At 43.7% G+C, this 23783-nt stretch overlaps 1 protein-coding gene across 4 annotated transcripts in view; it reads left to right on the top strand.

Moving 5' to 3' along the window:
* The window catches only part of KCNK10 (potassium two pore domain channel subfamily K member 10), a 109584-nt gene that overhangs the window by 53729 nt on the left and 32072 nt on the right, over positions 1-23783 (top strand). For all 4 annotated transcript variants that reach the window (XM_070415399.1, XM_070415407.1, XM_070415416.1 and 1 more), the window contains 2 exons: positions 11071-11188; positions 21629-21789. In XM_070415399.1, the coding sequence (XP_070271500.1) occupies positions 11071-11188; positions 21629-21789 (279 nt within the window). The remainder of the gene's footprint in view (positions 1-11070; positions 11189-21628; positions 21790-23783) is intronic.

Raw genomic sequence — 23783 nt, 5'->3', positions numbered from 1 at the left:
GGGAAGCCACTTAGCAGTTTTCTACTCCATGTAGAGGGCTTACGCTGGCCACCTAGATAATCATTTTTATGCTGAGCTTTGGTGGGGACGCTCGGCCTCGTATCTATCTGGTAAACCCTGGGCTGGCTCTGTTGATCTCAGTTCCTCCTGATGGTTCTCTGCGTGGTTTGAGACACAGTTTCAGGGAACCTGGGGGACCCAGAAGGCTCAAGCAGCCCCCAAGGAGCAGATCACCTGAACAATGTGGTGGCCATTGATTTCAAGGTGTGACTGAGGACAGGGGCCTTGTATCCTCTGAGCCTGGCCTCCACATATCCCAGTGAGGCACCTGGATTTTCTAGTCTGTGCCCTGGGGCAAGCTACTTAACCAGAGCAGGGCCTCAGCTGGTCAGCCCATGGAGGGCACGCAAGCCCCATCCATCTCTAGAATCTCACCCCTGAGACAGGTGAAGGAGTCTAGATGACTGTAACAGGGAAACCCCACAGAGCTGTTGTGATATTAAAAAATAGCTACCACTCATTGGTGGTCTACTTTCCTCCAGGACTGTTCTAAGTGCTTCCGTCCTTGAGCCCATTTAACCCTTGCAACAAGCTGATGGGTAGGTTCTGTCTTTATCATTCCATGTTATGGATGAGCAAACAAGTTCTAAGACATTAAGCAGTTTGCCTAAGTTAAGTGGGTAAACTGGGATTTCAGCCTCGGGGGCAGAACTCCAGAGCACATATGTCTAACCATTGTGTGATACCATTAACTTGTGTGACTAATAAGTGTTCACTACACTACGCCTGGGCCTTTTCCCAAAGCTTTTACTCCAAGGAAAAGCCTGGAGGGAGAAGGAGGGATATTAGGGAAACCTGGGCTGTCTGACATGGTACTATTGCACTCCAAATATGGACTGTTGCATTTTCAAAGAAGGAGGTGTGCAGGGGGGGAGAAGTAGGGACACTAGAATCAGGTAGGCCTGATCCCTTATCCCACTGAATGTCAGGCTCCACCTATGAAGGGACCATGTAGTCCCTCTCATTCGGAATTCTGGAAGGAGTGGATGAGATAACCCATATAAAGTGCCTGGCATTTAGTTGGCATTTAGGAAACAATTACGAAACATTCGCCCTGTTCCATCTTTCTTCTTCAAGGTGAAGTCCAGGGAACAGAACTGAATAGACAGTGATAAGCAGACCCGGAGTACTTGCATTTCTTTGGCAGTGGAATAAAGTAAACTGATTATGTTTTTGAAGTCGCCTTTGCAGGGAACTTGATGTGATAGTCACACCATCCCAAGAACTTCTTTGTCCAATGCTTTCCCAGGCCACAGTCGCTTATTTCCCTGTCCCCAGTACAATTGTCTTAGAAACTCTGCCATGACTAGTCTTGGAGAAAGCAGTAGACGTTCATCTTTTGTAATGCTCAAAGACAAAATCACAGACGGGACAGGACGAATGCTTGTGTCTGTGTGGCTAGGGATCTGTGATCTCCTTCCTCACGCTGTAAATTCTTAAACGTTCAAAGACTTTGCATGTGGTCACATGGTGGTGATTTCTCCAGGTAATCACCACATTGACAGGCAGCGAGTTTCATGGGGGTGGGTTCAGTGTAGGATGAGGTGCCCACCAGGGAGGACATGGTTACATTCGCCTCTACTTTTTAGACTCTGTTGGATAATCATCATTGTTCTCATCTGTCTCCTTCCTGTGACTATGAGCGCTTTCAGGTTGAGTCTGTGTCTTTCATAGGTATATCCCCCACGCCCGGCACAGTGGCTGGCCCAAGGACGATGTGTAGGTTTGAGGAATAAATGAATGGGGCCTTCTAGATCTGTTTGGGAGACCAGGCACCCTTCAAGAAACCTTCCAAACCTTCAAGAAACCAAGCAGAACATGATTTTGTTGTTGTGCAACATAAGACTTCTCTTTCCATTCTAGTTGTCAAGAGTACTCCTTTCGAATCATCTTCCTGTCTCTTTTAGGCAGGAGAAGATTCCCTTGGTGTCTCCAGCCCTCAATGCTTACATGGTTAGAAAGGTAAGGATTTTAAGAAAAGTGTGACACCTGACACACCCATTCATCAGCCTGTGGAAATCCTTGCCAGATAAGCTTTCTCCTTCCTGTTCTGGGTCATCCCCTCTTCCCAGCAGCCTTTGTGCAGGAAGTTTAGGCCATAGCCCAGGCGGCAGGTGACCTCTGGTGAGTGCAGGTGTGGGTTCTTTCTGCCTAAGGACACAGCTCTGATGAGTTGAAGCATCTCCTCCCAGCTTTGCCCTGAAGTCAGAGGCCTGCCCTTTCTCCAGCAAAGCCGACATGCAGAAAATTGTTCCATGCGGACAAGATTGGGCCTGTGGTTTCTTGCCTGTCTCTACAGGCCTCCACTTCATTATTATTATTATTGTTTTTATCCCTGGGGTTGTTGATTCCATCACTGTGTAGTGAAGAAGAGCTAAAGCTTTTAAGCCAGAAATTAAAGAGCTAATGGAAATTGGCATGTCACTGGAAAAATGAGTTTGCAAATGAGAATTCAGTGTTCAAAAAAAAAAAAGCCCATAAAAATAAAACAAATCCCAGAAATGAATGCTACTGTGTTTACATCTATACATAAATGTGCACGTGTTTGCTCCTTTTTTAGAGCGAAGCGAGAATCCCTTTTAGCAAGATTTTGATGGTGTGTGGCTCGTACAATTACTCCCATTCCTTGTAATCAAATGTATTCATTTAGATAGCTAATATTTACTGAATGCCTGTCCTGAAGCAGGTGCTGTGTTAAGCTCTAGTGATCAGGAAAACATAGCAAAAGGTGCAAGATGCCTACTTCCTGTCCCCCAAAACTTTTGTCTAGTGTCAATAGTGTCCCTCGCTACATTTGCATGGTGTTTACTGTGGCCAGGCTCTGCTCTACATGCTTTCTGTATTTTAAGTCATTTAATCTTTACATTGATCCTTTGAGGTAGGGGTAAGCAGCCAAGAAACAGACAAACTAAATAACCTGCCCACGCTTAAGTGAGAAGTAAAAGTGGGATCTAGACTCGGGGTCCAGAATCCATATTTTTACCCACAGTGCTCTATTCTTGGTTGGGGAAACCAACTTGGCTTGAGTGGTTAGTTCGAGCCCAGTGTAATTGGGGCTGTGCACAGAGCAGGCGTCTCTGATTCAACCTGTGGGACCCCCAAAAGGACCTCCATTCACCTGTGACCAGACCAGAGTATAATGATTACCTGTTGGCTGTGCTCTAGAGGGGCGTGGCTTTTCATGCCAGGTGTTGAGGCTGGGTCAATACAGTCTCTTTAAAACTAAAGTACATGAGTTATCACTCAGGTTTGCATCAGTCTATATGGAAAGCATATCTTTTCTTTTCTTCTTGGTGAAAATGGGCAGAAGGGATAAAAAGCTTGCTGATACAGGTTAACTCCACTGAGTAAATGAGGGTTTTGTCTTTTGTTTTTTGAAAAATGAGGACCAGAAGTACAAATTACTACTTTTCTTACTGTCATTTTCTCAGGTGGGGGAAGGTGACATAACAGATGAGCTTTAGAAAAATGTTTGCAAGCTGGGCAGAGAGATATCTGTGGGGGGGGGGGGGGGGGGAGGGCGGAGCTAAGAGAGTGGACTTTCATCCAGTCCCCACTCTGGCGCTCACTAGCTACTGCAGGAGCGGGCAAGTGACTTCTGTTTCTGTTGTCTAGAAAATGGGAATAATAATAGGATTATTATCATGGAATTTTTTGTGAGGACTGACTAAGATAAGAAGGCACATTGCAAATGCTGGCAACTATGATTATTTTGAAGAGAATTCTAGAACTTTCTTCAGAGTTTCTGGGTCTTCACTTCTGTGTCTGCCCCCACGTCAAACATTGATCATCAGAGAGACGGTGACAGTAGGCGCTGACATTCTCTAAGGGTGCAGAGGAAATGAAATATTAATTTGAGATTAATATTGAACACTCAAGAGCAAGAAAGAGTCTCAGTAAACAGCAACAATAAAACAAGGTAGCAGAAGCATCTTTTTTTTATCATGATTTTAGAAATCGATTAAAGTTCAGACTCTCTCCAATGCAGCAGCAATAGCAGGAATAGTGGTCTTTGAGTCAGCCCATTCTGCAATGAACCGGAATCCCTGTAGCTGCTTTTGTAGCCCAGAAATTGGCTAGACTCATCTTTGATAGGAATAATCTCAAGTACAGAGACAGCAGGGCATACATCATACACTCTCCTCAGAACCAGGCTGATTTTTCAGCATCACTCTGCGAATTTGTTATGGAGTCTGTAGAGGTTGAGTCCAAACTGGGATGAACACTGACCGCTGACAGTGTAAAAGTTTATTGACCTATCAGAGCATATATCCTCACTTCCTTAGTAGACTTGATAATTTCCTCGTGGCTTAAAATTTCTCTTCTTTCATCCTTCCACGTAGTTAAAGAGAAAGAAACTTAATTTTACCTTGTTAGGTACGATTTGGATGGTGAAGGAGCTCCCCCAAATTCAGCTGGATAATGTTTACATAGATTAATCATGAGTGTAGGTGCTGATGAATTGAGTTTTAGAACATTTCACCCCAAAGAGTTAACTGGTGGTAACAAGGAAAGTGAGCTTGTCTAAGACCATTGGCTCTGAATGTGTGGTCCAGAAACCTTGGCTTTCTTCCTCTCATGTTCTCCAAACAGATTCCCTATTCATCCTGTCCACTCTGCAGCTGGGCTCTACTGTAGACTCATAACCAGGCTGTGAAGTCAGGGACCTGATGAAAGGCTAATATTTACACATAACTGATACTTAGGACAGCAGAAAAAATAAACACCATCATAATACTCATTGTGGCCCTGAAGTTGCCTTTCTCTTTGCTTGTTTATGGCCTGGATTGATTGATTGATTTTTTGAGCATTTATTTGTGGGAACCTCTGAGGTGGTATGGCCATAGGATGCCCAGTCCACTCCAGCCAGCCCCGGCCTGACTACCACATAGGTCATCTGCCTTGGTGTGAGGTGAAGGCACATGGGCATCAATGCCCTTTCCCTTCTCCTTTCACCTCTCATAGATCCTGGAGCTGCCCAGCCTGGGTGGGAGCCAGCCTGCTCTCCCCAGAGGGTCTGAGATGGGGAGAAAGAAGAACACAGAGGGTGGAGAGAAGCTGCCTTCCCAGCATTTAGGATGGCCATCTTCCTGTTGACAATTCTATTAGTGTCCACAAGCTGTGTGAGCACGGGTAAGGTACTACACTAGTCCAAGTTCATGTGTCTCATGGGGATGCTAGCCATGCCCATCCCGAGAGGTCATCATGAGGGTTAACTGAGTAAGCCTGTGTACTAGTAAGGGCTCAGAAAGGATTCTTGTAATATTGTTAATATTATTATATATGAAATGACAAGGCACACTGTCCAAAATCAAATACACATTTTTTTAAAAATCCCTGCTGGAAGGTCCTTCATTTCATAGATAAGGAAACTGAGGCTCAGAGAAGTTGAGTAACTTGCAGGGGCTCAATACAAGTTGCTCCCATGCTCTATCTCTTCACACTGAAGCAAAGACTTCTTGGAATCAGCCCCAGAAGCGCCTTGCTGGGTTGAGTCCAGACTTTCTCTCTGACACCCTCCTACTGCTGTTTGAAATACTATTATTTTTCATCATTTTTTGTTTTTAATTACAACTGACATACATTATTATATGTGTTTAGACATTACATAACTTACTAAGTGGTCATCTCGATAAATCTCCCACCCATCTGACACCATACATTATTACAATATTATTGGCTGTATTCCCTGTGCTGTACTTTACAACCCCATGACTATTCTGTACCAATCAATTTGTACTTCTTAATCCCTTCACCCTTTTCGCCCATCCTCTTTATCCCCTTCCCATCTGGCAACCATCAAAATGTTCTCTGTATCTATGAGTCTGTTTCTGTTCTGCTTGTTTACTTATTTTTAGTATTCATTGCCATTTTATTGTTAATGTATATTTTTTCTTTTTTTCTTCTTCTTAAAGAAAACCTTTTTAACATTTTATATAATACTGGTTTGGTGTTATGAACAAAAGCTATCATTTAGAATCAAAGGACAGAAAAAGAACTTCCCAGACAAGAAAAAAATACAGGAGTTTATCACCACCAAACCTGTTTGAAATAGTATGATGTGGCCTTTTAAAGTGCAGAGACAGCAGGGTGTACATCATATATTCTCCTCTGGACCATGCTGGTGGATGTGAAATTGCCCCTCCCCCCACACCAGGATATTCACTTTTGCTTCGTTGAAATATTTATATGAGAAGCACTTCTGAAGCAGGAGAAATAAAAAGCAACCGTAGCAACCAAATTAATACCATCCTTTCACTTCCTACCCGAGGCCCATCCCCGTGTGTGAGGAGGTAGAAGGATGCTGCTGAGGGTTTGCATTATTAGAGGCTTTTTTGAGTTGAATGCATGTGCCTTTGTCTGTCTCCCAGGGTCTGTGGCTCTCCTTCTATCCATTAATGGCTGAAAGAATGCTCACATTTAATACATTTATGAAGCCACTTTCACAGCCACCCCATCATCCTGCCTCAACCCCTGGCTAGCTGTCTACTCCATAAATACTGTACATACAGAGCCACCTTTGTGGCCCCCGATGAGGGGTCTTTTCGTTTCATCCCAGTGGTGTGAACGATGAAGAAAGTGGCCATGCATGCTGGATTGCACCTGCCCTATGGTCCCAACATGATTATGAACAGAGCTGCCTTGTATTCTGCAAGCATCCTCAACTGAGCCATACATCAAATGATCACCCTCGCCATCGGTGTGCACCCATAGGGCACCCATCGGTGGCATTCTTTAGCCAGTCTCAGACAAGCTGAGTGATGATAGCACAGCTTTCTTTTTGGTGCCACATAAGGAAACAGATGATCTCACCGAGTACACAGATCATAGGAGAAAAGCCACAGACAGTTAGTGGTCCCCTGTGGGTCATTGTTCATCTCAGTGTCGAGCTAGCACTCATGACGGTGTCTCACGCCGTCCGGAAAGTGATTTACACAGCCGGGCTTCGAGTTATGGGATTACAGCACTGGGGACAGTTGGGAGGGAGAGGGGGGTCCACGTGATCGTTACCCCTGTCACTCTTCCTTCACATCAACCTGAGGCCTGCCTCACCGGGGAGAGGCTGCAGTTTCTGTTATACCTCCCAGGTGGTCCTAAAGCATAGAAGTAGTGGAGGGAGAATGGAGAGGGAGAGTTTTGGTTGATCTTTAAGCCAAACAGGATACAGCTCAGTTACCTCATTTCACTCTCTGTGTGCTCAGACATTTCTAATGGGCTGGCTTATCTTCACTTTTGCAGCCTGAGTACAGGGAGAGAGGCAGGGCAGGGGAGGGAAGCAAATTAAGGGCAAATACATTTAATTTTAAAATGTTTTCTTGAGTTCAAACGATTAAGAGCCTTTGAAAATCTTTTAGAAGATGATTAAAGTTGGAACTATGAACTCAATCAGAAATATTCTTATTGAACTAAAAATGATGCTATTAATTCAAGTGATAACAGTTGTTTGTGCTAGATTTTCCCTAATGTGTACATAACCCACGTGTGCTGATTCGTTTTCATGCTGGTGGTTTGTTGGAGTCTTTCTGACTCATCAGGTCTAGATAGAGTCAAACCTCATGCCCGGGACTAGGGATTGTATAAAGCCTTAGCAAGAGCTCAGTGACTCATTGAAGGGCTTATCTTTCTCATTCTTCCCACTGTGCCTATAACAATGCTTATATTTAACTTCCACAAAACCGCTTCCCAAAGGCATTTGGGTGTAGAGCCCACTTTACTGAAAACTTGGGGGAGCGAGAGTGGGATTTACATCATAGATAAAGCAAGTTAAAGGTGGATACTGACAACAATCCTGGGCAGCCCTGGCTGGTGTGGCTCAGTTGGCTGAGCGTTATCCCATGCACCTTCAATTCCCAGTCAAGGCACATACCCAGGTTTGGGGTTCAATCCCCAGTCAACATGCGTACAAGGGGCAGCCAATCCATGTTTCTCATATCTGTGTCTCTCTCTTCCTTTCCCTTCATTTCTCTCTAAAATAAAAAAATAAAAATAAAAATTTTTTAAGTCCTGGGCAATGCTGGAACTGACCTGGAACCTCCCACATGTCAATTGACACTCCTTTCTCTCTTTTTCCTTCCTCCCTTTCAGGGATTATTCTCTCTTTATTCTGCTCCCTCCCTCTCAGGGTGTAAAATCAACCTGTCCAAATTTTTTTTCTTTATTTTTAAATTTAATTTTTAATGCAACACAGTTAAGCTGTTACCAGCTCCAAGAGCCAAATAAGGTTTGGTGCTTCCACTTCAAAGAATTCATCTCATTAGAATTGATCCCTTGGGAGGTCCCTTCTGCCTAAACTCTTAGACGATGCCAGTCCTTCACCCTCACCTCTGCCTGGAGGCCAGTATGGCTGTGGGAGAGGAGTATGTTCTGGGTACCACATGCAAAGGAAAAGGCAAAACCATGGCTTGGGCCCAGTCAGGGTTTGAATCCTGACTTCTCTGCTACCTGGCTGTGTCCCCTAGGGTAAGTTACTCAACTTTTCTGAACCTGTTTTCTTACCACTGAAGTGGGAGATAATTTTACTTTTTTGCAAGTTGTAGAAAGGATAAAATTGAATAACACACAAATAGTGCAAAGGATAAAATGAAATCACATTTCTATAGTACCTGGCTCCATGCAAACACTCAACAAATGTTAGTTTCTTTTCCTTTCAATGGATAAATACATTATTTATTTATAAATTGCATAATTCAGGGGGGGAAAAGAGACTTGAAAAGGAATCTGGATTTTTTTGATGAAACAAATAATCCTCTCCGCTTGTCTTTGCTGCAAATCTGTATTTTTATATGCAGCACAGGGTCTGCTTATGATGTTTGTCTGCAATACTCAGCACAGGGAGACTTGGTGAAAACCAAGCTCTCTTTGCAGCTTCATAGAAGTTGGAAATATTAGTTATTGATGGCGTGATGTGAGGTCACCTAAGTGCCTGAGACCCAGAGCTGCTCCTGAGGTATTGTGCCCAGGTGGGCCCATCAGCGCTGAATAGATAATGAGGAGATAAACACTAGTTAGGGCCTGTTGCTGGGTCTGGTGGCACTCACAGCGAAGGGAAAATGGATGTTTTACTAGCAGAAAGGACTCGCCATCTGTCTTTTCTCTACAGCAGAACAGAGCAGAGCCCCTGATGATTGTTGTCAATTAGGCCGATTTAAACCATCGGCAAAGACAGCCTGTACGCACCCCATGCAGCTGGATTTTAAATTCTGGGGTGCCAGGGTTTATATTAGAAACAGTGGCCAGCATAGTATTTCATGTTCTTAGAGAAAGGAAAGAATCGACTAAAGATTTAACAAAAGGGGATTTTTTTCCATTATCCAGTCAGTTGTGCAAGGGCAGGCCAGATCCAGCCCACAGCCTGTTTTTGTGCAACATGTGAACTAAGAATGGTCTTTGCATATTTAAGCATTTGTAAAAGGAAAGGATAAATATGCAACAGAAGCCATACGTGCCCCAAAAGCCTAAAATATTTATTATCTAGTGCTTTATGAAAAATGGTTGCTGATCTCTGGTCTAGAGAGTTTGAAATATCCCAGGCTCATAAAGGCAACATATAAGGGTGATTCACTTTTTCACTTGTGATCTGATTTTGTGGCAACCATGTCTGTTTTAACAAAGCTTAAAGGGCATTATTTAAGGATAAATACAGGGTGTCCCCCCAAAATGTATACCCACTTTAATAGCTGTTAGCTCAATTTTGAAAATGAAATGTATTTTAATAAACACTGCCTTTATAATTATTCAAAGTGTGTGTATACATTTTTAGGACACCCTATATAATCACATGTCAATATTGTGTCTTGGGGAAGGCCTAGGGTGGGGCGGAGGTTGGGTGGAAGGGGGGCAAAAAGAGAGAAAATGGAAAACATCTGTAATACTGTCAAATAGAAATATATTAAATATATATATTTAATTGCATCTTGTAGGCTCCACCTGGGTTATTCCGGGAACAGGATCTCTAGTTGTTCTAGAAGTTGCTCTATGTCTGTCACCTCCCTCTGCAACTCCCACCTGTCCCTTCCTGGCCCCAGCTCACCTGTTTGCTCTTCCTCCCTGCTCTCCCCTCTCCTCTGGCCTGAAAGGGGTTGGCCGGGTCCAGCTTAGAAGGGCTGCTGAGAGATTGTCACTTTATTCTGCACAAACCTCCCAGAAAAAGCAGACCCGGATTAGACCCTGAAGTCTGAGCACGCTCGGGGAGGGGGTGGGCAAAGGCCCAGGAGGGTGAGGGTCTGTCTCATGAAGTGTCCTGCCCGGGCTGGAGGACTTAGTAGTATCATCAATGTGGCCAATTTGGGGGGAATTTTGAGGTGTATGGGACTCCAAATCCAGTAGGTCAGTAAGGAGTGACTGCTGTTTGTTTTGAAAAGGAGCAGTATGTGTCTGTGTGTTGGGGGAACAGTGAAATGACATTGGCTGTTAGCTAAATCCTGACTTGGTGGAGGGCATTGAGCTAAGTCCATTACATGGGACCATTTCATTTCATCCTCCCCACCAGTGTGTGGGGAAGGTATTAGCACCCCCAGTTTTCCAAGGAGGAGAGTTAGGCTTAGAGAGGTTAGAGTAGCTTCCGCAAGGGAAGGTAGTCTGACCTAGTAGCCCAAGCTCTTACCTCCTGTGCTCCTGAAACAAGCTCAATGTGAAACTTTCTAACAAACAGAAGAGTCAAAAGCAGCAGAAAGCCTGTCTTTCAGGAATGACCGCTTTGGGTGACAGTCTTTAGACAACCCTTCTATGTCTTTGCAAAGCAATCTGTATGCAATTTGCATAACCCAGGGCTGGGTTGCATAAACCTGTGCCTACAAATTTGACACAAATGGCACCATTACTTTACCCTAACTTCCCCCCACTCACACGCATTTTCTCGTTTTAATTAGTGGGTGTGTAGTGTTTCTCTTTGTGACTGTACCCTCATTCACGTAACCAGTCCCCTGTAGATCACTGAAAGTTGTTGAGCAGGAAAATTCTTTTCCTTTAACTTTTCTAACCGAGCCTCACGCTCTCTCACTCTCTTTGCAGCATGCCCTTGACGCTGACAACGCAGGAGTGAGTCCGATAGGAAACTCCTCCAACAACAGCAGCCACTGGGACCTCGGAAGTGCCTTTTTCTTTGCTGGAACTGTCATCACCACCATAGGTAACCGTTTGCTTGCCACTCTCGCTTCCTCTGCAGGCCATCCTGAGGGATGGCGCTTGTCAAACTTCTGTCCTCGCAGAACACGTGGCAGCGTAAGGCTGCAAGGAGGCTTATGAAACACTGTCACATGAATGCAGGGGTCGTTGTGGCTTTCGATGAAAAGGCAAAGAGGAATGAAGAACTGCACCTGGCCGGTAGTTTAGTCCGTTAGAGTGTCGTGGTGATAGCCAAGGTTGCGGTTCAATGGCCAGTCAGGGCACATGCAAGAATCAACCAATGAATGCATGAATAAGTGGAAAACAAATATCTCTTTCTCTCTTTCTCTCCAAATCCTTTAAAAAAATAAACCAGCCTGGCCAGCATGGCTCAGTGGTTGAGTGTCAACCTATGCACCAGAAGTCATGGGTTTGGTTCCAGGGCAGGGCACATGCCCAGGCTGTGGGCTCAATCCCCAGTGTGGGGTATACAGGAGGCAGCTGATCAATGATTCTCTCTCATCATTAATGTTTCTATCTCTCTCTCTCCCTCTCCCTTCCTCTCTGAAATCAATAAAAATATATTTTTTTAAAAAAACAAACAGTGAGAGACTCAGGAGCTTTTAGTTTGAAAGGACCTCATAACAAGGTTAGAGTGAAAAAATCCAAATATGAATCAGGCAGTTGAACTCAGACTGCTCGGTTGTGCTCAAATTCCTTTTTAAAAATTGTACTTTTTATTAAAGTTATATATGAAAGAACCATATAAATGTTCTAGAAGGTTTGTTTATGAAAAACAGCAGTTTTTCACCTCCCCAAAGCAACCACTTTATGCTCTTTTGCTTGGTTATTTTGATATTTATCTCCATGACTCTGAATATCACACTCGTGTAGCCACTTCCTGAATGTTCAGGTTTTAGGGATTATGTCTTGACTTCCTGTGGTGGAAGGTGAGGAGTTAGTTCTCTTTCATCCGCTCCACTGGAGACGGCTCTCTTCCCATCTTCCTGTTCTCCCACTGTCGTTTCATTAGATCAAAAGTGAACATTTGCATTTCTTGGACTAGATAAATGCTCTTCACAACTGATCATATGGTGATCTATAATTACTTCTTTCCTGCAGCAATTTTTGTTGTGTAATATTTGCGTGTCTCTGATACTGGGGGAGTTTTGTATTTTTATCTTAGGGATTAACTTTATAATTATAATAATATATAACAACTTAGTGTTCTAATCTTTTAGCAATATCTAATATTTCCCTATTATGGACAATGACATCGCCCTCTGGACACCATCCTTTTAATGTTTACTTTTAAATTATTAAATATACTTCAGCTGATTTTCCCTCTTTAGATGTATGATACCTCTTGGCTCTCAGCTATAATATAAGGTGAACTTAGCATCCTCCTCCTTTCCCTCTTCCACGATCAAGTATTACTCTGTGTCATTCTATAACATCGGGGTATATCATTTACATTCTGGTCTGTCCTCCTGATACATTTATTTTAGTTGTAGTTCTCAGTTAAATGTCGTCAGTATTCATCTCTAGTCTTTTTTGCCATGGTTTTCCTCATCCTCACCCGATTGGCTGTAATTCAGCTTCAAATGGTTACCTTAAGAATGGCTCATGGGCCCTAATCAGTTTGGCTCAGTGGATAGAGCATCGGCCTGCGGACTCAAGGGTCCCAGGTTTGATTCCGGTCAAGGGCATGTACCTTGGTTGCGGGCATATCCCCAGTGGGGAGTGTGCAGGAGGCAGCTGATCCGTGCTTCTTTCTCATCCTCATCGATGTTTTTAACTCTCTGTCCCTCTCCCTTCCTCTCTGTGAAAAATCAATAAAATATATATATATAAAAAAAAAAAGAATAGCTCATGGGAGTCATATTCCCTAGGGTCCTGTGTTGTTCAAAATAACTTTCCCCTTGAATGGCAGTTTGGCTGGAAATGAAATCCTGACTCCCATGTTTTTCAAGGTGTTGTAGGTGTTTCACTCTCTTCTGATGTTCATGATGTTGTGGAGAAATCTCATGTCAGCCCAATATTTTTCCCTTTTGTAAGTGACTTGATGTTTTGCTCAGCTATGCAAAAGATTATGTCTTTATCTTTCATCTGATAACACTACTCGGTTTTGTTCCTTTCATTTTAGGAAAGTTTTCTTGATTGTCATCTCTAAACGTTTTCTCTGTTGTATGGTTTTAGTTCTGTCCTTTGGGGATTCCAACTACACATATATTATCACTTTTCTGCCTGTATTTTATGTCTGTAACTTTCCTCTATGCCTTTTTAACGCTTACGATTTGGTTCTCATTTTGGTAATTTTATCCTCTCTATTCCTTTTTTGTGTGTTCTTCACAGTGCCTATTCTGCCATCTGTTCCTTCCAATTTTATTTTCATTTCATGATCATTAGTGGATTTTTTTTCCTTCCTATTTCTTTCCTGAATTCCATTAGCTCCCATTTCGTCTTCACTAGTTGTCCCACTACTGTTTTCCTAATTTCTTGCATTGCTGCTTTGTGGTTTCTCTGTGAAAATGCTTAGAGGAGATGACTTCATAGTTTGTTACAATTTTGTCTGGTTGGGGTGACATTTTTCTACTGAATGTCTTCCATTCTTTGGTAAGTTTTGCTGCTCTTTTCACATTCTTTTTAAAAAATGGAAGCTTAATATTTATGCTGGGCCAGGTTTTTGTAAAATACTTGACACCAAACAAACTGGCTCTTCCTGTACCAGCTATCTGCTGAATGTTAAATGGGGCTGGGGAGAGGAGAGCAGGGAGAAGCAGGTAGCTAGCTGTTCAGGTAGCACATCCCAAGACTCCCCTTTCCTGCTGCCAAAGAGACGGCAGGCCCATCTGTGTTCTTCTATGAATAGTCCTGCCTCATCTGTTTTTTGGGCCAGATTAAGGCGGGAGGATTGTGGGAGGCTTAAGCTGCTCTCCCTCTTCAACCTATATCCACACCTACTGCAAACAAAGATATCTCTTTCGAAGTTCAAGGTGACACCCTTGCCGTCAGAATTGGATGTTTGCTGGCACTTTGTGAGATTTGCAACTGATGGGCTCTTTTATCATTCTCTGTATTTCTTCTGTTTATTTTCTTTTCCTACATGGTGGAATTGCTAGGTGCTATCCCTCTCCCAGCTCTGCTGAAAATGAGTTTGACAGGTATCTTCCTGATTACAATAGTGAAGTCAATAAAAATTCTCATTCAAAAGAATGGGAAACGCACAGCACTGCCCATCCATAGAAATGAAGGGCAGGCATTGGGAGGCCCCTCTGCCCTTGCAAGGGGAGGGTTCCTTCCTTAACACCTGCAAGGAGCCCTCCCATCTGCTGCTCTCTGAGACCAGCTATGCCTTCAGGGAGGCTCTTCTCCCCCTTGTCCTTCATGACCACATGTTAAGTAGGTGCCTAAGGGTATGCCTCCCTTGGGGGGATGCACAGCTTTGGTGATCAACTTCTTATTGGTGTACGTTTAGGAGGCTAAGGGTTCTTTGAGAGGCACCACATTTTGTTTGTGTTTTTAGACCTAGCCTTTAGGACCAGTGGTGTTTCTACATTGGCGCAATCAAGAAAGTTATGTGCTGTAAGAAAATTTGGAATGAAAGAGAATTGTTCTTTTTTAAAAGACTCTTCATCTAATTATATGTCAGAGTAGATTCACACTTGCAAATCTGCTTATCCATTAAGATCAGCTATTGCAGATATCAGAGGTGTGCGTTACACTAGGGCAGTGATGGCGAACCTTTTGAGCTTGGTGTGTCAGCATTTTGAAAAACCCTAACTTAACTCTGGTGCTGTGTCACATATAGAAATTTTTTGATATTTGCAACCATAGTAAAACAAAGATTTATATTTTTGATATTTATTTTATATATATAATGCCATTTAACAAAGAAAAATCAACAAAAAAATGAGTTCGTGTGTCACCTCTGACATGCGCGTGTCATAGGTTCACCATCACTGCACTAGGGTCTGGGGGCTAGAAGCCTTTTCAGACACTCCAGACAAGATTAGTCCACAACCTCACAGCCCCAGCAGGAAAAACATTCAAATTTTCTCATTTTATAAAATGGCTAAATCAGGGTCTGTATGATGCACTGAAAAACACTACAGCTGCATTGGTAGGAGTCCTATGGTACTTATTGTGTCAACTCCTTAGGAATCAGGGGCTTGGTTTCTTGAACAACTGTGTTCATTGGCCCACATAACGTTATGTGATAAAGGAATGGTGTTTCTAATGAGAAACATTTGATATGTAACATTTCCTGCCTTTTTTATATGCTACTTATAGAATCTTTGAGTTTGTGCAAATGACACGTAGTCCTTGGTTTCTGATGCCTGGCATCAATTTACTTATTCTGATAACCATTTCCCCAATGGTCCTCTTCCCCTCTCTTGGCCTCCAGGTCTCAGGGGAAGAATCACCTTGTCTAGACTAAGAAATCCATTACTTTGCACCTGAGTGACCACCGTCCTTAGTTAAGAGATGGACATGAGATCTCTTAACTCATTGGGATTAGCCCAGTAAGAACCTCAGTTCCTGGACTATTACTTGACCTTTGGAGGAAGTGACATCCTGTCTTACTGGAGGTAAATCTGGAAAGAGATAGGCCCAGGCCCCTGCCAGTCATTTTCTTGAATTGCTATGCCTGGAACTCAGCTAAAGAAGCAGAGTAAGAAAGGGGGAGTGAAAAACAGGCTTCTTTTCACATCTTTTGAGCTTTGGATGGAGCTATCTGTGAAGTGTTACAAAATAAATGCTAAATCTCCTGTTTACCAGGCTCCATGCATTTCCTTTTCTGCCTAAGCCAGCCTGCATCAGGTTTTCTATTACCCAGCACAGAAAAATACTAACTAACACACATGTATGGGTCAGAGATCATGGAGGGCCAGACAGTATCCTCTGACCTTCATGGCCAGGGCCTGACCTTGCTGGACACTGCTGCTGCCATCGCCTACCTCCTGTGGGCCACTTGCTCTAGATTTAAAGTCTTAGGCAGAGCATCCCATTGGATGAGCTTCTGGGTTCCTGTGCTTGTGTCCTGGCTGCTTGGGAAGGTGCTGCCTCTATAGTGGGAGGCAGGACACTGTGTCATACCGAGGCACAGGCTTGGCACTTTTCCCCCAAATCTGAAGGAAGGTGGACGTTGAACAAGAAACGGCTATAAAACAGGCATGAAACAAAAACACAAATAAAACCCAAACCATAAGCCTACTTCAGTATCATGGCTCAGTGTTAGTGCTAGAGATTGGGTCCTTGTTCCATTCAATGAAAAAAAGGCTATTTTGTCCCTCTTTCTCAATACATTGCAAAAATAATGTATTGTAAGATGGCCACCATTTAGCTGGCTAAATTTTAACTCCAAAGTGGAGAGTATTTATAAAGTCACACAGTTTGAGAATTCTAAAGAGAACCATAGTACAATGTTAGTAGAATAATAAGGTGAGGAAATAATGATTTTTCATCATCCATCATATATGGTAGCAAAGCTTCTAAGGAAAAATCAGAACTCACTGATTCTCTTAGTTTATCCTGAGAAATTTTCCACAATTTAGGAGTCAGGCAGGGGGAAGCTGGAGCTGAGGAGCTGTCTTTTCATTGTTTGTGAAGCACCAACATTAGCCTGCTTGCTTGAGTTCATATATGACATAATACTGGAAACATGTCCCCCTACTACTAAGCTTCTCTGAAAAACAATCTTTGATGGGTTCCATGGCTTCTACCATCCACACTATGATCCCATATTGTTGGAGGCCGAAGCTGTTTCTTCCTTTAGCATCACCATGAAAACTGCTGCACATGAAGTGTGGTCTTCATCGTTGGTTGTTTCTTTGGAAAGATCCCCAAGGGATTGCCGTGGCAAAGGTCATGAGCCTTTTAAAGGCTCACCAAATTGCTCTCCAGAAAGACTTTCACGGGCTGCATGAGGTTAGGTACCTTTCAGACACACAAAAACGTGTTCATTGCTTAGAATGTAGGCAGAGAGATCTGAGGAATAATAGATTCTTCTCTGAAAAGCAGCGATACTACTGATACTACTCTTTTATCTGAATGGATCAAGGCCTTCTTTTTTTAGAAAGCTTTCCTTGTACTCAGACATACAGAAAGATTTACAAGTGTATGGCCAAAGGGAACGCATTTAGGCGTTTTCCAAGCCAGGAGCCCCACCACGAGAAAGAATTGACTCAGCTCCGTCTTTGTTGAGGTTGCCCTGTACCTGTCCCCTTTCTCAGTAACTAATGCTGATGTGAAAAAGTCCCACCTGCCCTTGAATGTGGACTCTGCTGGTAGATAACCCAGTAACTAGCTTTTCTAATCATGACACTCACTCTCGTATGCAGAGACTTCCCCATAAACAATCACCAACAGAAGGGCCACAGGTGATGGCATTCTGACCAACAGCTCCCGAGTGCAACTGGAGTTTAGTCTTTGAGGCATTTTTGGATTGAGTCACCAGACTCCACCCACATCAGTGAGAGCCCATGATCAGGTTCCAGATGGTAGCCAGTAACTGTGTTACTTGCCTGGCAGCCTCATTTAAGAGTTGTGCCTGCCAAGGAACCTGGGCCGCTATTTCTAATTAACCAGCGCTTGGTTGGAAGTTTAACCCATGATTTTGGAAATAGCAGTCATTGTGGCCTGCATTCACTGAGCACTTGCCAGGTTCCAGGCACTGTGCTCCACATGCCTTCTCACAATCTCTCATGAACCACAGGAGGCAGGTACTATTTATTAGCCTCATTTTCCTGATGAGAAGACTGAGGCTCAGAGACATTAAGTAACTTGCCCAATATCTCATGGTGAGGAGGCAGTGGAGTTTAGTAGCTTCATTCAGCAGGACTAGCTACAGAATGTGCAGGGCCCAGGGCACAATGAAAATGTGGTCTCCTTGCTAAGAAATGAGTAAGAATGTCAAAATGGCAACAGCAGAGCACTAACCACAGCTCGGGGCCCTTCGAAATGGGGTTCTGTTTGCACAGGTTGCTCACCCACCAAGCCAGCCCTGTGTACAAAGACATTCTGGTTTTAGAATGCACATTCGTCACCACACAGCAGGGCTGCATAGCACGTGGGTTGGCAAAGGTGTGACTTTGGCACATAAATAGCACATAGAAGCATCATCTGTGTGCTCCTTGGGCACACGTCCTCCCTAAACATCGGCCTCTCTTCATGGGACTGTTTCCTAGCTGGGGGTCAATGGAGCTAAGCCCCACCTTGGTCCTTCTCAGACGTTGCAAACGGTACTCACTGGGCTCATCTCCTTTGAAAGTCACCAGAAGCCAGTTGATGGAGTAGCTCCTTGGACGTCTTTTGTTTTACTTAAATCCAGTTCCAATCTTCTGGGCTAGGTCTGCCTCATTGATTGCTTCTCTGGTAGCTGTGTATCCCCTCTCATTTCCCAGCTTTCACAGCCCCCTGCTGCACCAAGAGATGCCTGCACCCCAAATCCAGCCATGGGCCCCCCCAGGTCAGTGAGCCAGCCACTGGAGGTACATTCTGTCCCGTGTCCTGGCACTGTGGGAGGACAGAAGAGTTTCTGGAGGGAAAGTAGGAGCCAGCCATCTGTTTTCTTCTGGGGCTTCATTTTCCTGGAGACATATGGCTCAGAAGTGATTTCTTCCTACTGGAAACCACAAGACGATAATCGCTAATACTTACTGAGCGCCTCCTGTGCGTCAGGCTTCACATACACGTATTTAATCTTCACAGTAACTCATCTCATCTTTAGTAGCTATAAGGTGAGTGCTATCAAAGAGCCTCACTTCTCAAATGCGGAGCAGGAGGCAGAAAGGTTAGGTAGGTTGCCAACATCTGAGAGTTAGTAAGCGGAAGAACCAGACAAGAATCCACATTATCTCTAGTTCTAGAGCCTACGTACAACCCTCAAACCTCACTTCAAAGTTCTCCCAGCATTCTGGAAGGCTGGGCAGGACAGTCTAACAGGCCAGGTAGGACTAGAGCCAAGAATCCAGGAACGTGGGCCTCCTATTGCCTCAAAGTTCCAAAATGGAAGTTCTAGGATTTTCCTAGAGGCACAGTGTTGACAGTCCAACTGCAGCAGTCACTCCAAATAGTTCACTGGAGGCAGGGGACAAAAAAGCGCATGCGCACACCCATGCACAAAGTACAGCGTCACTCAGGAATGGCGATTACTTTGTGTCTGATATGACACGATGCCCTTAAATATGCTTAGAGACGTAAATATCACTTCACTAGTGCCCTAACCTAAGAACTTTGCTTAAATTTTACTTTAGTGTTCCTCTCTGTGAAACACTGAGTAACTAAGGAGCCAGTGATGATAAAACTACTTTGCATTGGTATGGTACTTGACACTTCATTGATTTTCTTCCCCATGTTGTCCTTGAACCCCTCCAACACCAGGGTTTGCAGTGGCTAAGTGAGTCTAAGGACAACTGGGTAGAGTAAGATGAATTGAATCTGGAACCTCTGTCTTCTTACTTCTCTCTCATGCTCCTGATGACCCTGGATGACCCCTGACTCAGGGGTGGGGGCAGGTCCTCTCTGAGAGGAAGAGGAAGGGTGCACAGCATTGGTCAGGGCTGCAAAGATGCCTAGTCAGCAGGTTCAAAGCCTAGGTTCATTTGCCCGTGTCTGCAGTGTATTTTTTTCTGAGTTATCAGACTAAAAGAAATCCTAGATCCCTTGATAGTAGTCAGGCAATTATGAAACAGCCAAGCAAGAGTATGAATGTTTCCAGAAGTTACTAGAATGTTTCCGAGAGGGAACCTTAAGCCTGCATAATGTGAAACTGTATAGGCACATTTGTTCCCTTTCCAAGAGGGCTATGTTATGTAAATCGGATTATTCTAGAGGGGGCTGCTGAGAAAAAAGATTGTGTCCAAGTTCCTGAAAGCACCTGCAGAAAGTTCCAAGGGTTGGTTGTTGTTTTTATACCATTAAATCAAAATGGTGGTGAGTCAAAGAAATGCAAGATTTAGGAGGCTTGACTGAACACTCCTTGATGAAACAGCAACTGTGATTTAGATACTTTGTGATAAGAGGTTTGAATGATTCCGAGTGGAAAGTTGCAAAGGCAAATAGCAAGGTGACTCATTGCTCAAGGGCAGAAAACACCAGTGAGCTCGCCACATGCATAGAGGAGGATTGGTGGACCAATCATCAATGTTATTCTTTACTCTGCTGCACCCCCAACATGCTGATAAGCATGGACCCAATAACTCACCCACTGATGGCTTTAGAAACAGACCTCACATGAGTCACCCTGATATCGGAGGATAGTCAGGTGACTACCTAGATACTCATTGACATGAAAACGAATAACAAATGACTTAGACTCATTTCTATACAAACTGTGCTAGTGCCATAAGCCATTTTCTTCCAATACCACTGCCTTTAGTCCCATCCATATAGAGTAAGGCCACTATTCACTATACCTCAGTTACTTACTAATATGTACTTGCTGCAGTCTTAAGATGTTGGTGTTTCCAAAGCATTGTTTGACAAACGTACTCGTAGACCTGGCTGTGAAGGGCTTCTTTTATCTGTAAACATCCATTCCACCAACAAACATTTATTTAGCACTTGATATCCCTTGATGCAAGAAGTGGGTGGGAGGCCCTAACCAGAAGTGGATAGAGCATCAGCCTGCGGACTGAAAGGTCCCAGGTTCGATTCCAGTCAAGGGCATATACCTTGGTTGCGGGCACATCCCCAGTAGGAGGTGTGCAGGAGGCAGCTGATCCATGTTTCTCTCTCATCGATATTTCTTATTCTCTATCCCTCTCCCTTCCTCTCTGTAAAAAAACCAATAAAATATATATATATATATTTTTTTAAAGAAGTGGGTGAGAGGATAGGCCCGACTCAGAGATGATGCAGGGTTCCCAGTAGAGAGAAAAAGAGCCACTGTCCTTCCCCCGCTCTTGACTGTTTTCAGGCTTCCCCAGGTAGGGCTGTGTGGTCCATGGGTCCTTTCTGAATGTGTGCTAGACCACATAGCCTCCTCAGTGCAGAGCACCCATGACCCTGGGAAGGCAAATGTTGAAGGCAGCCACAGTCTGGAGGGGCTCATTTCCAATCTAAAAACAACAATGGCAAACCCTTCTCAGGTGTGCAGGTGTCCCTAGACCAGACCGGTCTAGGATGTTTGGTGTTTCTGAAATGGATACTACCACTTTCCATTAGAAATGCAATTTTGGGTGACCACACATTTCCTAAAAAGTAACATTACTAAACATATTAGATCCAGGAAGCCTGGATCTCCTTAAAACTATTGACAAGAAGGAAGGATAGGAGGCAATGAGAACAGTGTTCTGAAGTTTACGGGCCTTTAAAATGAAGTGCTCTTTCCTAAAGTTCATCAAATTTGGGGGTGGGGATGCAGGAAGGTTTGGAAGGGTCTGTGGAGTCTTTGGTTCTGTACTCTAATTTCTCTGCTACCTCACCACTCTCCCTCTCTCTTTTTAATATTTCTCACCAGGGTATGGGAATATTGCTCCGAGCACTGAAGGAGGCAAAATCTTTTGTATTTTATATGCCATCTTTGGAATTCCACTCTTTGGTTTCTTATTGGCTGGAATTGGAGACCAACTTGGAACCATCTTTGGGAAAAGCATTGCAAGAGTGGAGAAGGTCTTTCGAGTGAGTACTGCCTCTATGTCAACCCTGACCTCTGAGATCCAATGGGCTTTAGCCTTTTGGGATCCAGGAGGGATCATCAGGGTCTTGTCATATCATTACCACTTTTAAGGGAATAGTCTGATGTCATGATCATATTTCCTGTGTGGCTGATGGTCGTCACAGGCACTGTGTCAAAGCTCTTCTCTTCGGTAGTTAGTTTCTGTAGAGTGGTATCTCTGGAATCACAACACAGAGGGTTAAGTATGGATTTGCCAGCACAGATTTTGTGAAGACATGAAGCACACTCCGTTCCTTCTTAAAGATGGAAGATGAGTCCTTGTGTATTTGCAATAAAGTAGAGAACTGTAAATTCATCCATTTGGTTTTGGAACTTCCATTTTATTTGCAAGCTCGGTGTCTTCAGGATGATCCTGGCTTCTGGGATCTCTTCCAGAGCCTGCCTTTTCTGGGCACTGCTTCGTGCTTTGTATCTGTCTCCCCGTGGCCCCTCCCTCTTTCTCCTTCCACTGCTGTGTTCTCTCAGCAATAGGACACTGATGTGCTAATTCATACTAAGGTGCTAATGACTGCTATTGTGTTAGTGGGGTTATTTTTCCTCCTAAGAATACTTACCTTTAAACAAGGAACAAAAGCCTCAACTCAAGCAAAATTTATTTACTAAATATGGCATTCCTGGCATCAATGACAGTCATGTGACATAGATGTGATTGGACTGGGGTCCTAACTCACACCTATTCATATGATTTCACAGAACACCTGCTTTGCTTTGGTGTAGGGTCATTGCTGCTCTTTTTCTCATTATTGACCTAATGTTCAAGTGTTCCAAACCTTCTTTAGGGAATTTTTCCCATGACTTAATATTTTAAGATGACACTTTGAGATCTTTTTCAGAATCTAGCAACGATGGGAAAGATAGATCAGTGGTTAGCTCTAAATCTGAACTTGTTTTTCCCTCTGAGACAAGCAATCATGACCAGCTTTTCTTTAGAAGACTACAGGGAGTTCCCTATTTTAGTTTTGTTAGAAGAGTTTCAGTTTGTCAGAGTGGATGAATAAGGCTTAGAGCCACCTTTATAAGCTCAGTGATCCCGGGTGAGAGCGAGCTGCCTCGCTTTACTCCTTAGCAAAAGGGGATGGAATTCTAATCTGCTTTATAATGTTTGGTAATGATTAAATGAAATAATGTATGGAAAAGAGCCTGGCATGGGGCCAGACACGTAGACTTCAGAGAGCTGTGTGTCTGTCTCCTGAATGAAGTGTTTGTTGGCAGGGTAGCCGCCCATTCACATGTCATCCGAGCAGCTCAGCGGCATGTGGGTTTTTCCTGGAATGCCCCACAACCTTTGCTCCCTAAGTGCTGGCTAGTCAGCCAGCCTCTTTAGAGCATGCACCCGGCTCAGTGGTCACCATGGAAACCGCCAGAGCTCAAGTTTCTCTGTTTCTCAGAGGTTCAGGTCTGCCTGAACCAGACAGGGCAACCCTGCCTCCAGGGACAGTTCTCAGAGGAGCCCTTCTAGCCCTCACAGCTAGAGAACAGTAAATCTGGCGGAGCAAACACTCAGAAGAACAGGATTCAAAATCCGGCATTTTTATATTTAAGTAATTTCTCTAGATCATGGTGTCTTTATTTGTAGAAAAAAACTGATTAGACTACAAGCTTTTGAAATTCTTTTTTATAAAAAAAAAAAAAAATGAGGGACTGTACTCTAATCAAGGAAAGAGGTTGCACTCATTTGATGACACCTGCTACCAAATTTGGGGACTTCGTTTCCCCTAATGTATTTTGAACTTCAAGGAGAGGACTGCTCTCCTTCCCCTGAAAGCTGCCTCTCAATGCTCAGTTCAACGGGCACTGGGACAAAAATCTCACATTTCGGGTTTTTTTTTGTTTGTTTGTTTGTTTTTTAAAATATATTTTATGATTTTTTACAGAGAAGAAGGGAGAGAGATAGAGAGTCAGAAACATCGATCAGCTGCCTCCTGCACACCCCCTA

The sequence above is a fragment of the Myotis yumanensis genome, unplaced genomic scaffold, assembly GCF_028538775.1.
Source record: "Myotis yumanensis isolate MYYU_CA2020_CCGP unplaced genomic scaffold, mMyoYum1.0.hap1 SCAF_1, whole genome shotgun sequence".
NCBI lineage: Eukaryota > Metazoa > Chordata > Mammalia > Chiroptera > Vespertilionidae > Myotis > Myotis yumanensis.
Note: the sequence above shows the minus strand (reverse complement) of the source record. Positions and strands in the feature narration are given on the sequence as shown.